The 21020-nt window shown below is 47.3% G+C and overlaps 1 protein-coding gene across 3 annotated transcripts in view; it reads left to right on the top strand.

Moving 5' to 3' along the window:
- The first annotated feature begins 30 nt into the window (after positions 1 to 30).
- Positions 31 to 21020, top strand: part of WDR59 (WD repeat domain 59) — a 48590-nt gene continuing 27600 nt past the window's right edge. For 2 of the 3 annotated variants that reach the window (XM_027698247.1, XM_027698245.1), the window contains exons 1-12: positions 31 to 112; positions 4244 to 4293; positions 5468 to 5603; positions 8757 to 8842; positions 9716 to 9796; positions 11881 to 11918; positions 13834 to 13922; positions 14371 to 14487; positions 15438 to 15515; positions 16275 to 16431; positions 18095 to 18174; positions 20298 to 20430. In XM_027698247.1, the coding sequence (XP_027554048.1) occupies positions 59 to 112; positions 4244 to 4293; positions 5468 to 5603; positions 8757 to 8842; positions 9716 to 9796; positions 11881 to 11918; positions 13834 to 13922; positions 14371 to 14487; positions 15438 to 15515; positions 16275 to 16431; positions 18095 to 18174; positions 20298 to 20430 (1099 nt within the window). In that variant the 5' untranslated portion in view covers positions 31 to 58. Of the gene's footprint in view, positions 113 to 849; positions 2053 to 4243; positions 4294 to 5467; positions 5604 to 8756; positions 8843 to 9715; positions 9797 to 11880; positions 11919 to 13833; positions 13923 to 14370; positions 14488 to 15437; positions 15516 to 16274; positions 16432 to 18094; positions 18175 to 20297; positions 20431 to 21020 lie in introns of those variants that run through there. The other variant, XM_027698246.1, reaches the window with a different exon arrangement.

Here is a 21020-nt window from a genome sequence, read left to right as displayed (position 1 = left end):
CCCCGCGCGGCGCCCCGCGGTGCGCAGGCGCGGTGCGGCTCGGCAGGGGCGGCCCAAGATGGCGGCGCGCTGGAGTAGCGAGAATGTGGTGGTGGAGTTCCGCGACGCCCAGGTCGGGGGGCCCGGGGGCTGCCGCGTCACCGCGCCGCGGGGGCCGCCCCTCCGGCCGGCCCGTGGCGAGCGGAGCGGGGGGAGGTCCCAGCCCGGGAGGGCTCGGCGGCCCCGCGGGGCCTGTCGCCGGCGGTGGACGGGGCTGAGGTGGTCTGGCGCCGTTTGCGCGGAGATGACGCCTTCATTCACGGGGCGCTCAGTTACTAATCTTAATAGGTTTCGTGTTGTTTCTTTAAAGTATATCGGCGGGCCTAATAGAAGATATTGTCATTTCCCACATGTCTTTCCCCGTTTCTGTTCCATGGAGGTGCTCAGGGCCGCGCTGGATGGGGCCCTGAGCAACCTGGTCTGGTGGGAGGTGTCCCTGCCCATGGAACTTCATGTTCCATGACATGAAATTAACCACGAAGGGCTTGGAACGGGATGAGCTTTAAGGTCCCTTGAACCCAAACCATTCCATGGCTCTATGAGTTTTCCCCTGAGAACATTACAGCCACTGTCTCACTGCCGTATAAATTGCTGAGTGTTGCTCGATTCATAGGAAAAGTGGGTTATGTTTTTTTTATAAATAGCAAAAAGGTCAGCTTTTGGTTTTGAAGCTGATGGTGACAGGGGAACTCCCCTCAGAGTTTGTTTATATGCTCTCTTAGAAGCTGTTCTTCCATCCCTGGAAGTGTGCAAGGCCAGGTTGGATGAGGCTTTGGAGCAACCTGGTCTAGTGGAAGGTGTTGGAATGCGATGAGCTTTGTGGTCCCTTCCAACCCAAACCATTCTATGATTCTATTCTAAGAAACATGGGGTTTTTTGGGGACATTGGCAGTTGCTTAGCAAAGCTGGATACAGTGAATGAACTATGAACTGCTTCAGCAGGAAACCCAGAAAGATTAAAAAGTAGGTCTGCAAGCTCTTTCATCACCTCATTTGTCCTCTTGTGCTGGAGCAGTGACAGCTCTGCCTTTACTTCTGCAAACAGGGGCAGTGAATCCCGTGTGCTGCATCCAGCCTTCCCTCCGTAAGCTCACAAAGCTTTTCACTTTTATACCTCAAAAGCTTTGTATCAGTTTCGTTGTCCTCCCCGAAGTGTTAAAGCAGCTTCATCTGCTATTGAGGGTTTGTCCTCAGGAAACCAGTAATGAGATATGAGGGTACATCTTCCTAGATAACAGATTAAAGTTGCATCTGGCTCAGGAGATATGTGGCCTCATGATGTTGTTGCTCACTCATAACGGCTGCAGTGTGGGAGCAGAGGGGACGGGGGTTTCCGTGCCCTCCTGCAGCAGTTGGTTTCAATCTTGCAGTTGGTTTCAGTCTCCAGCCTTGGCTGTTTCCATCCCTTCAGTTCGCTCCAGGGTGATCTTTCTGGAGCCGTCCTGACCCGCCTGCTCTCCCTATGAAACCAGAGAACTTCTGTGGCTGAGGCTGCCAGACTGCTGCTTCAGCCTAAACTCATTGATATATTTGTGTCTGAGCTTTTTTTAGGAGGCTGCAGGAACATTTTTGCAGGTGGGAAATCGAAGTTTTTGAGAAACCGGAACACCTTTGCAGAAATCGGAGTGTACCGGGCTTGAGCTCTGCCTGGAGGCCACACTGTATCCCTACCCCAAAAACAATTTAAATGGAAACAAGTCAAAAGAGTGGGCAGCTGTTACACTTATAGCCAATACATGTCTGCAAGCACTGCAGTTGTCTTTGTTCTGGAGGGTGTCGAGAAAACTACAGCACCCAACCTGTAACACTTCAGAAAATCTTTGGGTGCTGTAGTCACTGTTGCCTACAAGTGTCACCTTTCTGTACAAGCTGGCAGAGTTGACAGTCCTCTGTACTCTTGTGCTTTAGACAAGACCCACAGGCTCTTCTCAGGCTGTTGGCACTATCAGAGGGTAAAGGTCACCTCATCCAGCCGTGAAAAAGAACTATTTGTAGCCACTCAGCGTGTGGATGGTAAGTTGGGTACACAGGGAACTGGTATTTCTTGCTAGGAGTTTACAGCTCTTGAAAAACAGCATAGCTGTGTCAAATTGGGCTAGTCTGTTGGCTTTCAGGAGGAGAGAATGAGGCTGGATTGAAAACTAATGGAAATTCAGACATGAAAAGGTGTTTTTCCTTGGCTTGCTTAGAAGAAATCAAGCGAAATGCCAAAGTAGATGTTTGAAGTCTGAGAAGATGCTGCCTGGGCTGTGGGCTCAGAGCAGGTTCTCAAATGTGCTGTGCTCCTGCGGTGCTTACTCATGTCATTGTTATTCATGAACAGCAATTCCAGCTGTCCTCAGTGTGGTTTTTGGGATAAAAACTGCTGTCAGGTTGGTTTGCTCTGTTTCCACTCCCCCCTTCTGGAGGGTTGTGCTCTGAAGGCTGACATATCACTACACCAAGCATTAAATGGCAGCTGTTTGGCTTTTTTCATGTCTCTATATAGGTCACTTGTGTTGTAGGGAACTGTTTGTTGGTGTAAAATTACTTCATTTGTGACCCATCAGGGTAGCAGCCTGACATGTGAAGCTTTTTATTTCATTCTAATTGTTCATTACATTTTATGATGTTTGGTGCCTGGAAAAAAAAAACAGTTTACCAGCGTTCATTATTGCAAACAATTTGTAAGGATTTATGAGATCCTGGTGCCAACAGCAGAAAAAATAAACTCACATGAAATTATCAATCACTTTAAATTGACATGGGTTTTTTCTGTCTTGAGGAAAGATGGCCACAACTGTGTGAAATATATCTCCTGACTAGCTCTTCATCACAGGAGAAAGTTCTGGTTCCACTAATGGCTTTAGTGATCTTTATTTTAATTCTTCAGAAGTGAAATGTGTTTCATCTGGGAAAAGTTCCTTCTCCTGCTGTTTGTTTTTTTTTTTATGTAGATTTAGTAACCCACTTTGTTGTTTTGCAAGGTGCTGTGAAATCCAGAAAGTAGGAATTGTTTCTTGATCATTTAGAGAGTTTCTTATTTACAGCATTAGTTTTAGGACTAAGGAAACCTTGCCAGAAGACTGGATTTGCTGCCTAGGAAAAAGCAGTGAAAGGGGGTCATTCCAGGAACAGCAAAAGTGGGCTCCAGCTGAAACTCTGCAAGCAATTGTAGCTCTTTGCCATGTGGACTCCAGTGAAAAATGAGCCCATGATGCTGGTTTTTCCCTCACTTGGGGTACTTGCAAGGAGAGGATGGGGCCTTGGCTGAAAAATCTCGGGTTTTGTGATGGTTGTTTTACTGTCAAATCTGACTGAAATGGAGTGAGATTGTCTGTGTTGTCTGTCAGGTTTTAGTGATGCTTGTAAGTAGTAACCGTGGGACATCCTGAAGTCTTGTTACATCCACGCTGAGAGCACTTAAAATCCAGAACAGCAGCAGGAGATACATCCTGAGTCTTCAGAGAGGCGGCTTTGAAGATGACAGCAGTTACTGTGAAGAATGTGGGGCATATTCTGATTTTGTACTGTGAATGCTAAAAACCGAAGTCATATCTATGTTTATAGCTGAACTGTTCAGCTTTCCAAGTAAAATTTTCCTTCATTCTCTTGGCAATTAAAGGAGATGATGAGCCAATTCCATTCTAAACAAAGACGGGGAGACAATATCCAAACAGTCCTTTTTTTCTTTTTTTTTTTTCCTAATGGCCCTTAAGCTATCTTATAGCCTTCTTTACATGCAATGCCACAGTAAATTCTGATGCCTCTTGGCCATCTCTCGTTTTTGGAGACCAGCCACACACAAATGGTTGCACTTCTGTCTCCCAGTACGTATATAATTAAATCTGACCCCGCAATGAAAGAGAGAGACTGAGAAAGTTCCTGAGCAGGAGCAGAGGCTGATTAATACAGATTATTAGAGCTGCTGATTGAAAGGCTGCAGCTGTGACTGCCATAGTGGGGAGAAGGGAGCAAGATCTTGGTGCTTGTGATGGTGTCTGCCAGGTCTTGTCCTCGGTTTACACTAACAAAGATGTTTGCTGTGTGCTGTCCCGCATCCCAGACTTACCCACTACACCCTGTAATCCATCTGTACCATTGGAAAGGGATATAACTGGGAGATGAGCTGGCAGGCTTTGCTGAACTGCCCCCCAGAGCCGTGTGTTTGAGCAGCTGACCTGGCAGGTATCACTGAGTTGTGTTGTGTGTTTGTCTCCAACAGGCCACGGCGATGTCGGTGGATTGCCTGGGACAGCGCGCGGTGCTCTCGGGGTGAGTGTGACAGTCACTGCCACCAGCCAGGCCAGCAGCCTTCAGGCTGACCTCAGCATTGTTTCAGAAAGCTGCTGCTCAATTCTGTTCAAGGCTTGATGAAAAGGATTCTGGGTCACGTTCCCAATGGGATACAGATTGGAGAGACGGCAACAACAGCACAATAAAATACCACTGTGGCTTTCCTGATACGTGCTTTTGCAAATCTTCGGAGTAGGGCCTTGAGGACTTTGGTTGGGAAAGGCAGCCAAGATGTTCTTTGTGTTCCTTCTCTTGGAAGAATGGCCACTCCTCAGAGCAGCTGTGTGCTCACTATACAGCTGACATAGGTGACGCTGGTGTGGTTAATTATGTAGGGTTCAGTATGTTTTGATCCTGGTCTTCCATAGGTTTCGGCTGGGTCACAATTATTTCAACAAGCAGTTTCTCTCCCTTGTAAGATGAATCACAGTGGATGATACCTTGCTTTGTGGGGAGTTGGCCACATCCAGCAGGATATATGAGCTCAGGTTTGCCATCATGCAGAGTTATTTCTGCTGCATGTAGAGTTAGCTCAGGTAAGTACCAGAACCAGCTCAGTGCAGGACTGTGCCCGCCCACGTTAACAAGCTGCTGCAGCTGAGCAGGAGCTCTGTGCAGGTGTCCTTGTACTGGCTGCGGAACCAGGCCCCCAAACTGTGGTGTGGAAAGACACACCCACGTAGAATCATCTTATGTTTCTCAAGGCTCATTAACTCTTGCTCAGACCAACCCCTGCAGACTGAAGCTGTTGTGTTGCACTCCCAGCCCTGTGCCACTTCGGCTCTGTTGCTGCAGCATTAGGCCAGAAAAGCCTATTTGGATGTGTTTGCACCATTTTCCAGCTCTTCCTTTTGTGTCCTAGTTATCTGGGATTTTCTGTGGTCTGAGCTGTCTATTACAGTTGCACATCCTGTCTAATTTCAGTGTGTCTTGTCCTTTTTGGGTGGTTGTTTTTGAGGGGTTTTTTTGGTAGCCATTTTTGAAGTATGTTGTCAAATGTAACATTCTCGGGAGCAGTGTTCTCACCTGTCTTGTGAAACGCTTCCCTTCTTTTGATTGTTGTGCCTCTAGACACAGGGCTGTGAGCTCCATGTGAGCTTGGGGTTTTGAGATCAGTCCCGTGAGATGCAGCCCCTCTGTGTGTGTCTTGCAGCCGCCGTTTCCTCTACATAGTCAACCTGGATGCACCGAATGAGGGCCATCGGAAGATCTCCCGCCAGAGCAAGTGGGACATTGGGGCAGTGCAGTGGAACCCACACGACAGCTACGCCTACTACTTTGCAGCTTCAGTAAGTTCACTCATTTACAAGCTCTCTCCTGCCCTGGTCTTTCATGGGTGAGTTTCTGCAGAGCTGGAAGGCTCTGTGGAGCTGGCACAGACACGCTGCTGCAAGTCACGTTGCAAGGTCAAGGCCTAACTGATTTACTGCCAGCGAGGTTTGGCTTGATGGCTCTCGGTTATTGGTCAGTCAAGGTTGAATCTAGTTTTGCTTGGTTGTTGTTTACAAAACACCTTGGCAAATAAACCAGACATCTAAATGGTCCTTTTCTGGAGGGAAGAGGGGATGTGCTCCCTTTGTACCTCCCATTCTGTTATGAAATTTGTGCACTTCTTGAATTCCTTGCTCTGTGCTGTTTTATTTCACCTCCCTGCCTTGCTGGTGGGCTGTGGTGCACCAGGCAGTCTGTAAATAGCTCGAGTCAATACTGGCTCACCGCTGTGACAGTCGGGCTTTGCAGATGGGCACGGACCGGATCGTCAAGGAGCTCTGATTCCGTGTGTGGAGAAGTAAATGGGCTGGGCTGAAGAAGCAGTAGTGGCCATGTGAGACTGAGTGCAGTTTTTGGCCCTGATCTGTGCTCGGTCTGTCATGCTCTGCAGGTTGTTCACCCAGAGCCCTGAGCTCTGCTGGCAGCAGTCTGGGCCGTCACCCACAGCACCGCGGCAACCAGCTGGGCACAGACTGTTCTCAGGGCAAGGTGCCTTTTCTGCCTGTTGTGTCCTCTTTCGTGGCCTGAGAGTCCTGGAACAGCTAGAGATGGAGAGGTTTCGTCTATTTTTTTGAGGGAATACTTAGTTGGAGGTGATTTTTTGGGATTTTTGTTCCTTTTGCTTCCTGGATTGGCTATGATTGTTATTAAAGGCAGTTTTAAAAGAGGACCAGTGCTAGGATCCTCTGCCTGCTTGCTCTCTGACATTCCCCAGCCTTTCTTCTCCCAGCTCTGGCACATGACTGATATCTTAAAGGTGCCCTCAGCAGTGGTCTGCTTCTGAGCAGAGAGTTAGTAAAACTGGCAAAAAAGTGTCCTTCAGTGCCACTTCTGGTTGCAGTCTGTGGAAATCAAAACCAAGTAAGGAAATGCACTAGGCAAGCCACAAGTGGAGCAGGAAAGCTTCTTCTCAAACACACTCTGAAGACAATATCCAGTGATTGGTTCATGCTGATCTGAACAGGACCCTACTGCAACGGGGAGCTGCACCCACCTCACCCACCTGAGTGCTCCTGTCTCTTGCTGCTCTGAGCATCAAACACAGGGACCCATCTTGTCCCAGACTGAAACTAGGCATAGCTGGCATCAAACCTTGCTGCTCCTGTTTATAAACAAACATGCTAAGATGCTCTGGGGATTTAGATGTAGTTGCTGACACACTTCAGGTGAGGAATCCTCAAGATGAGATCCGTCGTCTTTTCCGGTTTGGGTCAAAAATGCTGCCTTTCCAGCCATCTCTCTGTGTTGTAGACAGCCCGAGGGTCCTATCCCTCTGCACCCCTGGGAGTGGAGAGGGAGTGTGAAAGGCTGTCTGCCAGCAACCTCATCTGGTTTGCAGCCCTGTCCAGTTAACTGGAAGTGGTGCAGGCAGAGGGGAATCTGTCCTTGTGTTTCGATAAGACCTTTTTCTTTAGTTCTTTCCAGAAGAGCTGGAGTGTGTCCTTTTGCTGTGCTTGGCTGTGTCTGCCCTCTGGCTCAAGCATGTTTCTGGGGACTCCTAAGCTGTTGTTTCAGAAATGCTGTTGTTTTCAGTCCTAGATGCTTGTTATTTCTTTTGTGTGGCCACAGATGCTTGAACAAGAGGGTGATGAAATTGTTGGAAGTGAATACTGATACTTACCACAAAAAGCAGAGTTTTTGAGAAAATGCTCCTGTTGGCCTCTCTGGTGATCCTTATCTTGTATGTTATCTCTGGAGTCCTGGGTAAATCCCATTGGGTAATTTTCTACCTCCCTTAAATCCTTCTGTCAATGAGAAGCATGAAAGGAGTTTTTCTTGCCCCAAGCTCTTGTGCAGCCCTGCTGTGATGGGTTAGAGAAATGCCATATATTATTGCTGAGTTGGGAGACCTTCCTTTTAAGGGAAGGCTGTAGTGTTTTATCTGTTTGCAACTTGAAATTCACATGGAGCAGCTTAGGGGTAGGAAGAATATCCACCACCACAAAAAAACCCACAAAAATTGTAACAGTTGCACTCGATGTTAGAGGTCTTTTCCAACTGTGTTTCTATGAAGTCTCTTATCTATCATGTTTTTCCTTATCTACCTGTAAGTCTGAAAACAAGGGGCTAATGAAGATCAAAATTTGAGGTTGTGTTCCCTCTGGTTTTGCAAAATCAATAGGAATTTCCAGTCATTGCCTAAGACCCACTGTGGTTCATGCTATATATGCACCCAGAAAGGCAATTCCTGCCCTAGAAAGGTTAGAGCTGGCTGGGACTGAACTGAACCTTGATTGAGAGAGAACATGAACTTACAGCACAATAACCGGTTTCAAGTAACTTTGTGTGTGGCTGCATTTGGGCAAGGCTGGAATGAGTGAAGAAACCCTAAATAATGTTGTCATTGCTACATCTGGTTTGCCTTTGTGGTTTACAGTTAGTGATAAGCACTTAAAGCTTTTCTCCTGGGCTGGCAAGGATGGGAGTACCCTTGAGGAGGTGTCCTTGAGTCCATTAAACTGTATTGTTTGTGTTTGGCAGTGGCCCTGATTATCCCAGAAGGGAATTGAGGGTGAGTTGAGGAGCACTAGTGGTAATCTGGCATCCCCCTCACTGAAAACTCCAGTTGAATCTGAACAGGCTGGCAGGGTATTCCTGCAGAGAGAATTTGGCTGCCTGTTGCTTGCAGTTACAGCATGTTGTTAGGAAATAAAAGCTCCGAGAACATAATTCGTGGAAACATTTTGCAATGTGATTTTTTTTTTCTCTCTCCCGTTCTAGTTTATCTCCAATTTTAAGTGGGTGTAATTAAAGCGTAAGCTTTTGAGATTTCCTTGCAGCCTTGTAGTTTCATCTTTGCTTTTCTGCTTTGGGCAAGGACTTTGCTAATCATAGTGTGACTCACTGTTAAATGAGGTTGCTCAAAGTGAAGGGACCATGGCCTAACACACAGATCCCTCTCCTGCCTTGTTGGCCTGAGACTGTCTCTCCTTTCTTCCATCTAATTTCAGAGTAATCAGCGAGTTGACCTGTATAAGTGGAAGGAAGGTAACGGGGAAGTTTGCACATCGCTGCAAGGACACACACGTGTGATCAGGTGAGGAAGAAGTGATGCTGTGGGCTGCAGGATGGAGAATGATGCATTGTTTCATAGAAGCTGAATGTTTCAGTCCTGGCCCTGCACAGGCTCTGTTCTGAGCCTGGTTTTACTCACTTTTCTGGACTGGACTGCCTTCCCATTTGGTGATGACATCGTGTGTGAAGCGGCTCACCCCCTCATGGCTCCCCCACTATATCAACTTAGCCCTTGATGGCTTGAGTGTCATTGCCTTAGGCTGCTGTCCTTGTAATGAGCAGCAGCAGCATCTGGGAAACAGATAGCAGTGTGTTTATTAAATTGAATCCCAGCTGTGTTTCTGTGTGATAGCAGCTTAATTAAAGCAGGTAATCCCAAAGACCAAGTTTAGAGAGTGTTACAGTGGTGCAGGGGATTTCTGCCTCTAGTTCCAAGGTTGTATTTCAATGATGGGCTGGAAATGCAGCTGAAAGACTGTTTTTACTCCAGCTCCTGACTATGGAAAGTGTTTGCAGCCCTTCAGATGGCAGTTGTTTGGACTGACTGGAGGCTGTGTCCGAGGTGCACTTGGTGTTCCCAACAGGGAGGCATCCCAGAGTGAGGGGTTGATGCCAAGGATGTGTGGTGACTGGGAACTCACTGAGACAGTGTCCCTTTGCCCGTGGAGGAAAGAGCACACACAGGGTAGCTGTAAAGTTCAGGGCTGGCAGGATGCTGCACTGGAATTTACTTAGAAGCATTTCATCGCTTCTTGGAATTTACTTAGAGAAATTATTAAGATCTTGCTTTTTACTTTAAAAGTTTCAGTAGATGTCATGGAGTTGCTGTGAATTTGTCAGAGAATGTACTGGGTGTGCTTTGCTTTACTGATCTGCTGTGATTTTGCATTTGCAGTGACCTGGACTGGGCAGTGTTTGAGCCAGACCTGCTGGTCACCAGTTCTGTGGACACATACATCTACATCTGGGACATCAAGTACGAATCAGTTTGTTTTCTGCACTGCAGGGAAATTGTTGGACTCCTTTCCATGATTATCAGCTTGCAGGGCAAGGCACACCCTGGTGGGTGCTGCTCTTCATTTGTGCTTGCAGGGGCTTCAGCTACTTGCCATCTTCTCCCAAGATGATTTCTGTTCCCCTATTTTCAAGCCAGTTCAGAGTCAATGAAGGGCAGTAGAGTGGTATGGTTAAACTACAGACATGCTCCCGTTTTAAAAAAATACTGTCTAGCTTCACTCCCTGCCCACTTCAGATCTTTCCTTGGGGGCTTTTCTTGGAGCCCAGGGGTGTTCCTCAACCTGTTGGGTTTTTTAGCTGAGTGAATGGGCACTGTCTCATGGTCTCGTAGCCATTTTCCACTAAATTCAGTGATTGTTGCTGGTTCTCCCCCAGTGGTGGAAAGGCTGACAATGGTATTCAAGGTTTTCCTCTTTGTGCTTTACTGTGATTTCCTGGTGCTTTCCATCATGAGTAATTTCAGGGTAGCAGATATTTCCAGCTATAGATCCAAACCCCACCAATGTTTAGACCCCATATTTTACACCTGAGAAGCAAGGAGCTGGCACTGGGACTGCTGGGTTCTCTTGCTGGCTGCACAGCTCTTTATGACCCCTGGCAAGTCACTTTGTTCCTCTCTGCCTCCCTTGCTCAGTTATAATAGGAGGATAATTATATAACCTCACTGCACCAGGCTACCCTGAGGCTTGTTTAGCTCCTATGAAGCACTTAGATCCTTGGTTAAATGGTGCTTGAGAATGACAATATATTATTAATGTGTAATTAAAAGACATAGGGAGACAGCAACTGCTGGTTGTGTTTTCCTGTGATATTATCTTAGCGCCAAGTAAAAAACAGAGGTCTCTGAAGGTTGTTATCAGAAGTCCTCCTTTAACTCTATTGTGCCCTTCCATTGTTGTGTGTCTGCCTGTACCACTTGTCCAGAAAAGCTTCCTTAGGCAGGCTCTGATGAGCCTCTGCATTGCATTTGTGCTGGGAAAGGCTCTGAGCTTGCAGGGGCACTGAGGTGCTGGTGCTGCTGGCCTCCAGCAAATAACCATCCTACTGAAGTGACCCTCTCTAATGACAGCCTGGGGAAGTAGCCCTGCAGTAAGGGCAATTGGAAATTCCCCACCTAATTTTTCATACAAAGTAACTTTTTGATTAGGCAGGCATTCTTAGAGGGAGAGGTGCAGTCCATTCCAGAAAATGTTCAGCTTTTCAGCAAACAGAAAAAGCTGAAGACAATATTCCTTATTTTCCCTGTCACTTTTCGTGAAAGAGCAGGTGAATTCCTGAGGAGCAAGGTCAGGAACTGAATTATTGCCTTCATCCATGTCCTGGCTGCTAGGAGTTGTTATGGTGCTGTGCCGGCTTCTGCCCCCACAAAATTTGGTCTGCAGACAGAGTTTGGTCTGCAGACAGCTGGGCTTATTTCCTACTAATTTTGTTATTATATGCTAGACATGAAGTTTTTTGCTCTGGAGTCACTGCTCCGTCTGCCTTGAATCAGAGTCTGCAAAAGATTGACAAACACATCAGTGGCTTTTGTCAAGTGTTTCCACAGCTCTGTTTGGTCCTTTTAATCCTCCTGGGAAAGGCTGTTTTGTTGCTTCCTGCAGCAATAATTTGTGAACCCAGTTTCCTGGCCTACCCAGTTGCAACATGCCACACTTTCCACGTGTTTCTTCTCCCTCTATTCCACTCCAGCTCTATCCTATGTCCTAAACTTCCTGCTGTATGTGGTGGCAAGACAGGCAAGACATTGGTTGGGTTTGGAAGGGACCTAAAGATCATCTAGTTCCATCACCCTGGCAAGGGCAGGGACACCTTCCACTAGATCAGGTTGCTCAGTGCCCCATCCAACCTGGCTCTGAATGCTTCCAGGATGGCTGTTGTCCTCCAGCTGGTCACCTTTATTCTATTTAATGCTGGTGTATTTTGGTAAGCAGCAGACACACTAGGTCCCAAGGCAGCAATACAATTAGTCCTGGAACATGAAGGAGCTCCCTGGGGAGGCTGGACTGTGCTGTGGGTACTCACATGAGCCACGCTGTGTTTCAGGGACACCAGGAAGCCCACGGTCTCACTCTCTGCAGTCGGTAAGTTTGACATGTACCTGTGATGTAGGCATTAAACAACCTTATTGTCGCATGTCCCTCCTGTTATTCCTCCCCCTCTTCCTGCTCCAAGGCTGGGCATGGCAAAGTACAGAAGTGCCACCATGTGTGATTGTCCCATGTAGGAGCAACCTGAGAGGCTCCAGTTCACGACTCCTTTTAGGGGAGCAGAATTCAGAAAAGATGGGGAGCCCCTTGGGGGTTCCCAGGCATGGAGGGAGTTGTACTTGGGACTGGCTCTGCTGACACTGGTGAACAGCCACATGGAACTTCCTCCCTGCTCAACCACCCTGCTGCACTGCTTGTCCTGGGTTGCCTGGCTGTGTTTTCCTCATGTCCTTTTATGTTTGATTGAATCAGTTGAGAAACTAAACCACACCCCAGGCAGTGCCAACCTGTGCCCTCTTTTATGGAGGGGCTGGGTCCATCAGGCGGCTGTGCCCGCTTCCCTGGGGCACCTGCAGCCTGCAGGGAGCTGCTTGGTGACACAAGGTGCTGTCTTTGGGCTGTGCTTGCTCTGGAACAGCGTTTGTCATGGCTGCTGGCAGGGTGAGTGTCCTGCAATACCTTCCCCTGGCAGGTGCTGTGTCAGTCCTCACCTGCTGCGAGCCTGGGCTGGGCACAGATGACGAACAAAACGTCCTTCTCATGAGTTACTGTCCCCAGCATTAGAGAATCCTTGCAATGGGTATCTCTCTTGCTCTGCTGCTTAGATCTTAGGCTACACATCTGCACTCCCACTCCCCTCCCAGCCAGCAAACCTCTCTGGCACAGAAATGCAAAGGCCTCACTGAGTCAGAGAGAAGCAGCGATCAGCTCTGGTGTCTGGGGTGAGGTTTTACGGCTGAGGCAGCCCAGCAGCTCCCCAGAAAGCTTGCTTGCTTCCTTCCTTCATTCCTTCCTTCCTCCCGTGCCCCATGCTGTGTAGTGCTGGTCCAGACATTTTTGTACCTTTCAGTGAGTGGATCAAATCAATCAGCTGGCAGCTTTTTATTTGCAGCTTTTTATCCCCTTGACCAGCTTTTTGCCAGGTTGTCAGGATGAATCTGCTCACCGTGCAGCAGGAGGTGGGGAATAGCAGCAGGCCACGATCTGTTTTGCTTTCTCATGGATCTCACCTGTCTGATAGCTTAAAAGGTTTTGAAAATACTGGCAGAATAAGGATGAACAGAACATGCATTTCTCTTAAAATACCTGAACAATCCACATTAACTGAAGCTGTGCTTTTTTTCTTATTAGAAATAACTACCCATCTTCTGATTTGACTGAGTCCCTCAGGATATCACATATAATCATATCTGGACCACCATCCAGTTACTTTACAGTGTCATTGATGTCTTTGACTTCTGTGGTGTATTTTGACAGCTGGACCTTCTGGTCTAACCAGTGAGTCCACCTCCGTCTGGCCAGACCCAAGGTCCACCTGCACTGCAGCCTTCTCCTACACCTGTATTTTAATCAGAGATCAATAGTGCTGGTTGCCTGTTTAGCAGCAGACAAGGGTTTTGGGGAGATAAATCAGGCCTTAAGCACCTGGAGTAACTTGAATGGAAGGAGAGGTGGTTTGGGAGGGGGGTGATGCAGTTCTTGTCTGGAGGAAATTGTTCCATCTGAGCTCATGGACATGATTATTTTAATGGAGTACAACCCCTGGCTAGAACTTGTGGTCAAGATCTCTGGGCATGCAACTGGCACAGTCTTGCTTTGCTGTCCTGAGGACACAAACACTACCCTGAGGAATCAGGAGTTAGGAATTGTCATGCCATCCTTCCTGCTGGCTTCTGGGATATCCCTCCTCTGAGCTGCCTTTCCTGGGCTCAGAGCAGCTCTAGGCCCAGGTCTACTGTGCCATTTTCTTTTTAATTGCATGTTTTGACCTGTTCTGTTTGTGCTGCAGCTGGAGCTTCCCAGGTGAAATGGAACAAGAAGAATGCCAACTGTTTAGCAACAAGCCACGATGGGGATGTCCGAATATGGGACAAAAGGGTAAGCTGAGGGTTTTTTGGGCAGTCTGTGTGTATTCCCACCTACCTGATGCAGACATCCCTCTGGTCACAGATAAATACTGAGAAAACATACTACTTTATCCCAAATCTCTCTTGTGGGTGAGTTTAAAATAGAGAGAATTGGGAGTCCATGAACCTGGAGAGAGTATGTAGATAGCCTGCTTTTCCAGAAACTCTGCCCATTAACATTTTCACTTTGATCTTGTAGTAGTTAACTGTTTTACTGAGGATAAAGTATCATTTGGGCTGCACTTGGTGACTGGAACTTGCCACAACTTTTCTTCAACTTTTGCTGAGCTATTTGTCATTCCCCAACAGGAGGTTGTTCTGCCTCACTTTCCCTTTTTAAAGTGTCTCTTCTTATGCCAAAGAACTACACCAAATTTCAGAAGTCCTGTGCTGAGAAGAAAAAATGTTTCTCCTTGCAGAAACCCAGCACTGCAGTGGAGTATTTGGCAGCTCATCTCTCCAAAATCCATGGTCTGGACTGGCATCCTGACAACGAGTACACACTGGCCACTTCCAGCCAGGACAACTCTGTCAGGGTAAGTGTTGCTTCTGGGGTTTCTGCTCGGGAGGTGGAAGGATGGTGGAGCTGATCCCCTTCTACTGCTGGTGAAGTTTTGGGGAGTGCTTGGTGAGATCTGGGTCCTTATTGTTTGGTTTCTGTGCACCTGTATGTGTTGAGCTAGGACTGCACTTTGAGAACAGGCAGAAAGGTTGTTGAAGGATGGGTGCACATATGTTTGCCATGTATTTGTGATGATTAGAGCTGTATTGGAGCTGAAAACAACCGCCTCTGCCTGTTGCTTGCCAGAATGGAGCTGACCACACATGCCAGAAGAGCCTTCTCCCTGAAATGCAGTGTTGCCAGACTCAAGCTGATTACAGCAACTTAGAGGGAGAAATACTTCATCCCCTGGGGTTTCCAAAGTCATGTTGAACAGGATTATCAGTAAGAGGCTGCCTGCAAGCACTGCTGTGCAGTACCTTTTACCTGGGGGGGAAAGAGTGGGCTTTGTGTGTCAGCCAAATGGAGTTCATTCACATTGAGCTAAGCTCCGAGGTGATGTGTATTCTAGCAAAGCAAAAGGTTACATTCTTCATTAGAAAATTAGCAGTAACAGCAGGGTGGGCCTGCCTCCAGCCTGGACTGGCACATTGGCTGGGAGCCTGCAGGGTACCTTGTAGCTCTGAAAGCCCAAGCAGGCTGCCTGTCCCTGCTCTAATTACTCAAGCTCTGATCACTGTGAATATGACCCCAAGTCACTCGTTGTCTAAGGGATGCTGCCAGATGCTGATAGCTTGGTATTTGTCCTTTGGGGCCATCTCTGCTGTTAATGAATGGGATTACTAATGATGCTGTGGGCACCCTGGCATGCTTTTTGGTCTGTTCTATCTGCAAGCCACATGGAAAACTACAGCCTGAAAGTACAGTCAGCTGACTCCTGCCTTTGCTTGCCTTTCTCTTGGTTTTTTTTGTGTTTTTTTTAAGTTCTGGGATTACCGTCAGCCTCGGAAATACCTCAATATCCTTCCCTGCCAGGTTCCTGTCTGGAAGGCAAGATACACGGTGAGTGAGAACCTCCCACCAGCTCCACCTGTGCTCTGAGAGAAAGGCACAAAGGGACGTGAAATAAAGAACTGCTGAAGGATTTCTCACCAGTTCTACTGGTGGACACTATTAAGTTGATTTTAAAAATCCCTCTTGGTGCTTAAAAGGCCTAGAAGAGCAGCATCCACAGTGGGGGGGAGAAGCTTGGAGAAGGAGTGAGCAAGCACCCAGCCATGGGAAGCCAAGGCTCTTAACATCAGTCATAGCTGTTCTCTTTCCCAGACATCTGAGTGCAACCTGAAGCCAGTGCTGTGCCTTGAATTTTTGATCCTCCTCCCCCTTCCCCATCCCCACAGTGAGGGGTGTAGGATGGGGTTCCTCTGGTTCCTCTGAGCATTGTGACCCTGAGGAGCTGCTGGGGCTGCAGTTCTTGCAGTTCCAGGCAGATTGCAGTAAGGATCCCCTGTGAAAAGTCAGTGGTGAAATCCCTCCAGCCTCCCAGCTGAAAAGTGAGGAAGCAGCAGAAAAAAATGATTCATCTTAAGTGAGGTGCATTGAGTATTTCGGTGGACTGCATCTTATCCCTTGAAAGACAATGTTTTTGCACAGCAATTGCCTTGAACCTTCCCAGGTTTTGGCCTGGTTCTGTTTTTGTGCTGAGCTCATTTAAAACCCAGGCAGTCATGTTGGTGGGAAAAGGGGAAAATTAGAGTATGATAACAGCAGCATGGGAGCATAACTCTCCAAGGGTAACTGGAAGGGTGTTTCTCTCTCCAGCCTTTCAGCAATGGGCTGGTGACAGTGATGGTCCCCCAACTTCGTCGGGAGAACAGTCTCCTTCTGTGGAATGTCTTTGACCTGAACACGCCTGTCCACACTTTTGTGGGACACGATGATGTGGTGCTGGAGTTTCAGTGGAGGAAGCAGAAAGAAGGTGAGTTCAGGGCTGGGTGTGCTCCCTTCCCTGCGTGGTGGCTGTCAGCTAACCAGGGGTGTGGAGACCTGGCTGCAGGGCTGTCGCTGTTTGGCTCTTGCCTTTCCTTGGCACTTTCCTGCCCCACCTCCACTCAAGGTGCAGCTGTTCTGTGCTGGTTTTATGGCAGTGCCCACAAAAGCATTGCCTTCTTGTTCCCATGCTAACAAAGCAAATCTACCAAATGCTGAGTGGGTCAGCGGTGACTCTTATTGCTTCCCCTCTCCTGTGAGTCTATTTTTAAATGAACGTTTCAGAATAAATTGTGCAAACTATTAGATGGGTGCACGAGTGCAGGCACCCTCCCCCTGCTCAGAGCTGCAGGCTAACCAGTTAACCCCTCACATCATGGCCTGGATCAGCAGCCTCCAGCATATCCCAGAGCACAGACCCAGCAGACCCACCTTATGTGTGTGCTGGCCAAGGCAGGGGAGGGATAGAGAGGCTGTTGTTAGAGTTCAGTCCTGACTGAATTTTCCAGCAGCTAAGTATAGGAGATTCCAGGCCAGAGGCTGGATAACCACACAGAGCACAGCTTTGTTTCCAGCACCTCAGCTGCCACTGACAGAACATGTATGTCTGGCTTTGGAGTCACTTGTGCTGCAGCTTTGCAGTGCTGAGTAAAAGTGCAGGTCCAGCCCTCTGCCAGCAGCTGCTGGGGCCATTCAGCTCTCACCACCTTCTCTATATCTTGCTTTTCCTCTTTCAAAAGGGGGAGAGCAATAGAGAACCATGTTAGGATGTGGAGGCACAGTCAAAGGCAGTTTGTGAATGAGAATTCAAGCAGCTTGAGCCACAGTTGGTTGTCTTAGCTGAGTTAATAGATACATACCCAAGGCTGGACGTCATGCTTGTCTCAAGCAACATGAATCAATCACACAAGCATTCCAAGTCTGCTTCAGTGTGGAGGCAACCAAGACAGCACAAATTTCCTTCCACAGAGTCTCTTGTGCTGTATTTAGACACCCCCTGTGCCTCAGCAGACGGGTGTAGGAAGCAGCTGTGCAGCAGCAGATTCTTTAAGCGTAGCAGCTGTTTGACAAGGGAAACTTAAAACTGTATCACAAGACCTAAACAGGGACATAAATAAGTCTGTGTACCTCTATCTGTTGATAGATAGTATGTGGCTAGATTTATGTCCTTACAACTTGTCTTGGCATCAGCCAGCTCTTTCAGAAGGAAAAAAATGGAGGGCAGAGCCAGCTTCTCTTAGCTTAGAAATGTTTTAAAACATCTGCATCTGGAAACAGATTTGATGAGCTAAAAGATATTTTTACTTCACAGTTATAGTTGAGAAACATTTATTTTTATGATACTATTTTTCTATTTCAATAAATATTGTTGTAGCTCTTGTTCATTCCTAGTTGGAAAACTTGTGCTACATTCATTATACTTATTTTATGCCTTTGGCCTGTAAACTACAGCCCATTTAGGGGCGTGGTAACTGTGGTGCAGGGGGGGCACAAAGGCCAATTCAAAGCAGAAAAGGACTTGCTCTGCCTTTTGATTTGTGCCTTGTCCATTGGATGTCCCTGCTGGCTCGTTTGAATCTGTTTATCTTGAACACAGGGCTGAGATATCTCTGTTTTCCAGTGGGGTCTCCAATGGTTTCTGTCCTTTTTAGGTTCCAAAGATTACCAGCTGGTGACGTGGTCCCGCGATCAGACCCTGCGGATGTGGCGGATCGACTCCCAGCTGCAGAGGGTATGTGAGCACTTGTGCCCTGCAACAGCAGACGGTTTTCTTACAGGCTGGATTCACCTGCAGAGCTGCAGACACAGTAGCCAGCTGCTGCTTCACTTACCTCTTCAGCTCCAGCCCAAAAACATCCCCAAGGAGACCCGTGATGGGGCTTCTCTGAGCCTGTGCCTCAAAAGCTTCTGTGGAAGTGCCAGGCTGCTCTCTTGCCTAACAGTAAGCTTAGGAGTTGTTTGGGGAGGGTGGAGGTTGCTTGCTGCCTGCAGTGCCTCTGAAGATGCCACCTCCATGCCTGCAGGACTGTATGACTATTTCTTGATGGTTTAGGTATTAGGTAAATGTAGTGATTGTGCCCTCCACTTCCTCCCCGTGTTTCCTTTGCCTCTAAGCCTGGGGCAGGTGGTGTGAGTCCCGTGGTTCTGCTCTGTGCAGCAGTGAGAGATTGCTGATGCAGTTAGTGGAACAACTGTGCTGGGTCAGACCAGAGGTTCATATGGCCACAGTGGCCCACATGGCCTTGTCACATCTTCTTGGAAGGGGATAGATAGGCATGGAGTGATATTTCACTCAAATGCCCTGCTAGCCTCCTGCAGTTTGCAGTTTAGAGGCTCCTTTAGTTTGCTGCCTTTGTATTTGGCAGAGCTTGATGAGTTTCACTTCCAGAGATTTTCTGTCTTTTCTTGGACTTGTGTAAATTTTTGTCACCTTAAACATCCTGTCAACGAGGAGTTTCATGGCTTTTCTGCATCTTGTGTGGAAAACCAGCTACTTTCATTTGTTTATTTTGCAACCTGCTAATTTCATTACATTGAAGGTGAAATGAGCCATCTCTGCCACTGATGATTCTGTAGACCTCCATCATATCCCTCCTCAGCTGCCTCCCTTTTCAAGTCAAAGGGTCTTGATTTACTTCATGCTTTGTATTATAACTTTGATTGTCCTTTTACCTTTCATGACCCTTTTTCAGTTCTACCATATACTTTTTGGGATGGGGATCTGAGCTTTGTTCTTTCCACAGAATTCTCAGTACTCACTTTGATTTTTGAAGTGTTGGACATAACTCCATGAAAACATCAGCGTAGTCTGGCCTGTACATCTTGTTCCCTCAGTTGGCTTGAACTTGCCATTTTTTCCCCATGTTCATTGCTTTATATTTACCTGAACCAAAGTTCATCTTGCATTTTAATACAGTTACTCCTGTAAGGTCCTTCTGTGATTGTTTGCTGTCTGCCACACTTGTTGCTGCCCTGAAAAACTTGGTGGCACCAGCAAACCTGGTCATGTCGCTATTCACCTCCTATTCCAGGTTTTTAATGAATATGTTGAGAAGCATGTGTCCCAGCACAGATCCTGCAGGAGTCCTGCAGGTCTGTAACAAACTTTATGAAAAATGACCCTTTTCTCCTACCTGATATATCTGTGAACATTTGATTTCTTTCCTGTCTTTAAATCAATTGTTCATTCATGTCAGAGCCTTTACTTTTCCTCTGCTGGCTCCCAGTCTTTTGTCCTTGTCTTTGTCTGGATCAAGCTACACACATGATGGCATGTTGCTGGTGACCAGTGCTGCAATTTGCTACATCACACCGTTATCCTTCCTCTTCCCTGTGTTTCTTCTCTTCATCTTCCCTGTTTTCCTGTGCTGAACTTAAAATACAGGGTTTTATGGTCTCATTTTGATAGAGAACCTAGAACACTGGGTCCCCTAGTATGTGCCTGGGTCTCTACTGGAGTGTAAATATCAAACACAGAAAGTATGCTACTATTATATTTGATCTAAAAAATTAAACAAATTTTGACAAATTATTTCAAGGACTTACAGTCATATCAGCTTTAGTTTTGATTAAAGTAAAACCTCTGTTACTTAGACTGGCCCTGTCGATTAAGTGGCTTTGTAAGTGAGCAGGAGATTTGTCCGGGCTGTCTGAGGTGACAGAGCTGAGGGTGCTGGAAAGTGGAAGATCACCTGTCTTCATCACAGAAACAGTGCCAAGGTCTTAGTCACGACTGTTGCGTGGACAGACCTACCTTGCAAATCCATCTGTCTGCAGGAATGAGTTGTTTAGAGGTGGCTCTTTCCCCAGCTTGGTTTCTGTTGTGCAGCACGGGCTTGTGTTTGTTCTTTTCAGCTCTGTGCTAATGATATCCTGGATGGAGTTGAGGACCTGATTGATGGGATTTCTCACCTGCCAGAGCCAGACAAGACCCTTCACCCCCAGGATGCGGAGCCCCAGCATAACTCTGGACACGGGGATGAGGAAGGTGAGAGAAGTGATGCCTTGTGGAACCTCAAACATCAGTGTCTTTGTGTTGGGAAGAAGACACATCTTAGCATAAGAAAACCTCGTAGGCAAAGCACAATCTGGTGTTTCAAAGGCTAATGGATTCCCCATTAGGGAGGAAGAAAAACACTAGAGGTTCCTCAGGATGGTCCTCCCAAGCTTTTTCTCTTCTAACACAATGATTCTATCTGTAAAACAAAGCTCTTCCCTTTATCATTTAATTCCTTCTGATTATCATTTAATTGCATTCGCTTTAGGTTGTAGTTGTGGTTTGTTGCCAAAAATAAGGCAGTCAGTCAGGCGGTAAGGTAAGTTCTGGCTCAAGAGGGTAGATTAGTTTAAGCTGAGAGATGAGCCCACAGAAGAGGGGCATGTGTGACACAAGCTGCTCACATCCCCTCTGCTGGGGCTCGCTGTGTGAGCTGATCTAGCAAGGAGATGTTTGCAGGTGTCTTCACCAGAAGTAGATATGGAGGGAGCTCATGAATTTTTGGTAATGTATTAGTGAGAGGTGGCTGAAGGCTGGCAGAGCAGAGGGAGAGGGATATTGTCTCCAGCTTCTGAGTGCCA

Source organism: Neopelma chrysocephalum, unplaced genomic scaffold, assembly GCF_003984885.1.
Source record: "Neopelma chrysocephalum unplaced genomic scaffold, ASM398488v2 Primary Assembly neopelma1_125, whole genome shotgun sequence".
Taxonomy (NCBI): Eukaryota; Metazoa; Chordata; class Aves; order Passeriformes; family Pipridae; genus Neopelma; species Neopelma chrysocephalum.
This window is presented reverse-complemented; position numbering and strand designations above follow the sequence as displayed.